This window comes from Eucyclogobius newberryi, unplaced genomic scaffold (assembly GCF_026437365.1).
Source record: "Eucyclogobius newberryi isolate DKJ021-1_F unplaced genomic scaffold, fEucNew1.0.hap1 SCAF_5, whole genome shotgun sequence".
Classification (NCBI taxonomy): domain Eukaryota; kingdom Metazoa; phylum Chordata; class Actinopteri; order Gobiiformes; family Gobiidae; genus Eucyclogobius; species Eucyclogobius newberryi.
This window is the reverse complement of record NW_027316167.1, coordinates 5407059-5409874: the sequence shown is the minus strand read 5'-3', so window position 1 is coordinate 5409874 and position 2816 is coordinate 5407059. Positions and strand designations below refer to the sequence as shown.

The window sequence follows — 2816 nt, the reverse complement described above, 5'->3', positions numbered from 1 at the left end:
GTGCGTAAAACAGAGCCCACCCAAACCAGCGCGTCCACGAGAGTCCACAGACAGACATGAGGTGTCCACAGACAGACATGAGGTGTCCACAGACAGACATGATGTGTCCACAGACAGACATGTCCACAGACAGACATGAGGTGTCCACAGACAGACATGATGTGTCCACAGACAGACATGTCCACAGACAGACAGACATGTCCACAGACAGACATGATGTGTCCACAGACAGACAGGTCCACAGACAGACATGAGGTGTCCACAGACAGACATGATGTGTCCACAGACAGACATGTCCACAGCAGCATGCAGCGGAAACAACAACACTCTTATGACGGACACACGCGTGTCCAGGGCGGGTCAGTCCCGAGGACAAAGTCAGATGCCGCGGAAGAATTGACAAAGTTGAGACAGAGAAAAGGCGTCAGTCAGTGCACCGCGACCACCGGCTGCCGCAGGCTCGAGGCCGCGGAGCAGAGCGCGTCCTGTGGAGTGCTGGGGCTGTGTCCGAGGCCTGAGTGCGGGGCCGCGGGGCTCAGAGACTGTGGAGAGTGTGCAAAGAAGGGCAGGTGTGCGGAGAGGCCCGGGAGCGCCGCCACGGACCCGGGCGTGGCTTTGATGGGCACCGGGATAGCGGGCAGGGTCTGTCCTTGGCACAGTGCTTTGAGTGGCATTCCATAGGCAGAGTAGTCACTGGTTGCCATGGAGACGGGGGTGGCAGGGTCATACACGTGTGCCCAGGGGGGCAGTGGGCCCGGAAGCGGCGGGGGCAGTCCAGGGACCTTGTAGTCGCGTGCGATAATACTCTCAATGGCGAAAGGGTGTTTGAACCCGGATGGAGGGGGCACGTGGGACATGTAGCCCGCCATCTGCGGCAGGTGGGCAGCCGCGTGCAGCGCGCTGAGCCGCAGCTTGGCCTGCGCGTGCAGGTAATGCGCGGCTTCGTGCGTCTTGCTCGGAGCCAGTGCGTCTGCCGCGTGCGCGCCGCTCAGTTTGAAGCGCTTGCGGCGGCGCAGGAAGCTGCCGTTCTCAAACATGTCCCCACAGCTGGGGTGCAGGGCCCAGAAGCTGCCCTTCCCGGGCTGGTCCGGCTTCCGCGGGATCTTGATGAAACAGTCGTTAAAAGACAAGTTGTGGCGCAGAGAGTTCTGCCAGCGCTGCGTGTTCTCGCGGTAATACGGGAAGCGCTCCATGATGAACTTGTAGATGTCACTGAGGGGCAACATCTTCTCGGGGCAGCTCTGGATGGCCATGGCGGTGAGGGAGATGTACGAGTATGGGGGCTTCTGGTCGCTGTACGTGTTCCGCCCGGGCCGCGGCATAGTCCGACTTCTCCTCAACTCTGAGCGCACGTGCGGGGCAGATGGAACATGGTCCCTGTTCTCAAAGTCAACTGTCACTACTCAGAAAAAGTCTCTCTACTCAGCCAAAGTGTCCCGTGCTCCTGCCCCGTGCTCCTGCCCCGTGCTCCTGTCCCGTGCTCCTGTCCCGTGCTCCTGTCCCGTGCAGCCTTCCGTGCGCAGTCTCCCGCGCGCTCTTGTCCCGGGTGTGTTCTCGGTGAGCCGCGGTGTCTCACTGAGCTCTTTCACACAGAGCCTCAATTAAGGGCCGCTGCACCGCGTCACGTGAGTGCGCAGAGGCGGGGGCTCGCGGGGTTCATAGCTTTTCACTTGGAGAGGAGAGTAAGACACGCGCTCCGAGCGGAGCCGCGCGTGCAGCTCTTCCACAGAAGCACGGCACCGGGTCTGCACCGGGTCTGCACCGGGAGGACAGGACCGGCTCAGCGGAGCCTGCACCGGGCCCCGGGGACCAGGACGCATGGACACGGCCTCTCCGCGGGGCGTGAGGAGAAGAGCGGACTGTCCTCGAGCTCTGGCCGCGGTGCGCGGTGAGTGAAGCGGCCCGCGGCGCACGCTCAGGCCCGGCTCCGTTTGACCAACTTTACGTGAACAGAACAGCCAGAACTTTATCAACTTTATTTTAATCTTTTTATTATTACGCAATTGTTTCATCAGAATGTTGTCAACTGTGCAGCATAATTGTACATTCGAGTTGATATTTCTTAAATAGTTTCCACTCATCTTTGCCCTTTTTGTGTTTTATGTTTTATGACAGGTGGTCTAATACATTATTATTATTATTATTTTAATATTGACATTAACAATAATAATCATTATTATTTTTATAAATATTTTGTGTGCATTTGTGTGTTTTTTTTAGCATTAATACGCTGCAGTACAGTGTGTCACTACATCAGATTGTGACAAAAGAGGCTGAGTGTGTGGGACATGATAGACCCCTGTGCCCTCTGCCCTCTGCCCTGTGTCCTGTGTCCTGTGTCCTGTGTCCTGTGTCCTGTGTCCTGTGTCCTGTGTCCTGTGTCCTGTGTCCTGTGTCCTGTGCCCTGTAACTGTTATGGAGGAGGCTCAGGTTCTTCACCTTTTCAAACTTGAAGGATTCATCCCGGTGCCACAGGAGGACATGCAGGTGAGAGCTCTGACTGCTCTGCCACGGGCACATGTGCATGAGGAACATGGGCCACACGGAGAACATGGGCCACACGGGCATGAGGAACATGGGCCACACGGGGAACATGGGTCACACGGGCATGAGGAACATGGGTCACATGGGCATGAGGAACATGGGTCACATGTGCATGAGGGACATGGGTCACACGGGCATGAGGAACATGGGCCACACGGGCATGAGGAACATGGGTCACATGTGCATGAGGAACATGGGCCACATGTGCATGAGGAACATGGGCCACATGTGCATGAGGAACATGGGTCACACGGGCATGAGGAACATGGGCC

General features: G+C 57.4%; 1 protein-coding gene across 1 annotated transcript; it reads right to left on the bottom strand.

The window, feature by feature from the left end:
• Positions 1-350: 350 nt before the first annotated feature.
• On the bottom strand, positions 351-1436 carry LOC140381154 (forkhead box protein B1-like). Its single transcript, XM_072465175.1, has one exon. The coding sequence runs from the start codon at positions 1320-1322 to the stop codon at positions 429-431; it is 894 nt and encodes a 297-aa protein (XP_072321276.1). The 5' UTR covers positions 1323-1436; the 3' UTR covers positions 351-428.
• Between the last annotated feature and the right edge of the window lie 1380 nt (positions 1437-2816).

Excerpts from the sequence above, each read along its gene's own strand:
- LOC140381154 (XM_072465175.1), bottom strand. The coding sequence starts at position 1,322 with ATGCCGCGGCCCGGGCGGAACACGTACAGCGACCAGAAGCCCCCATAC.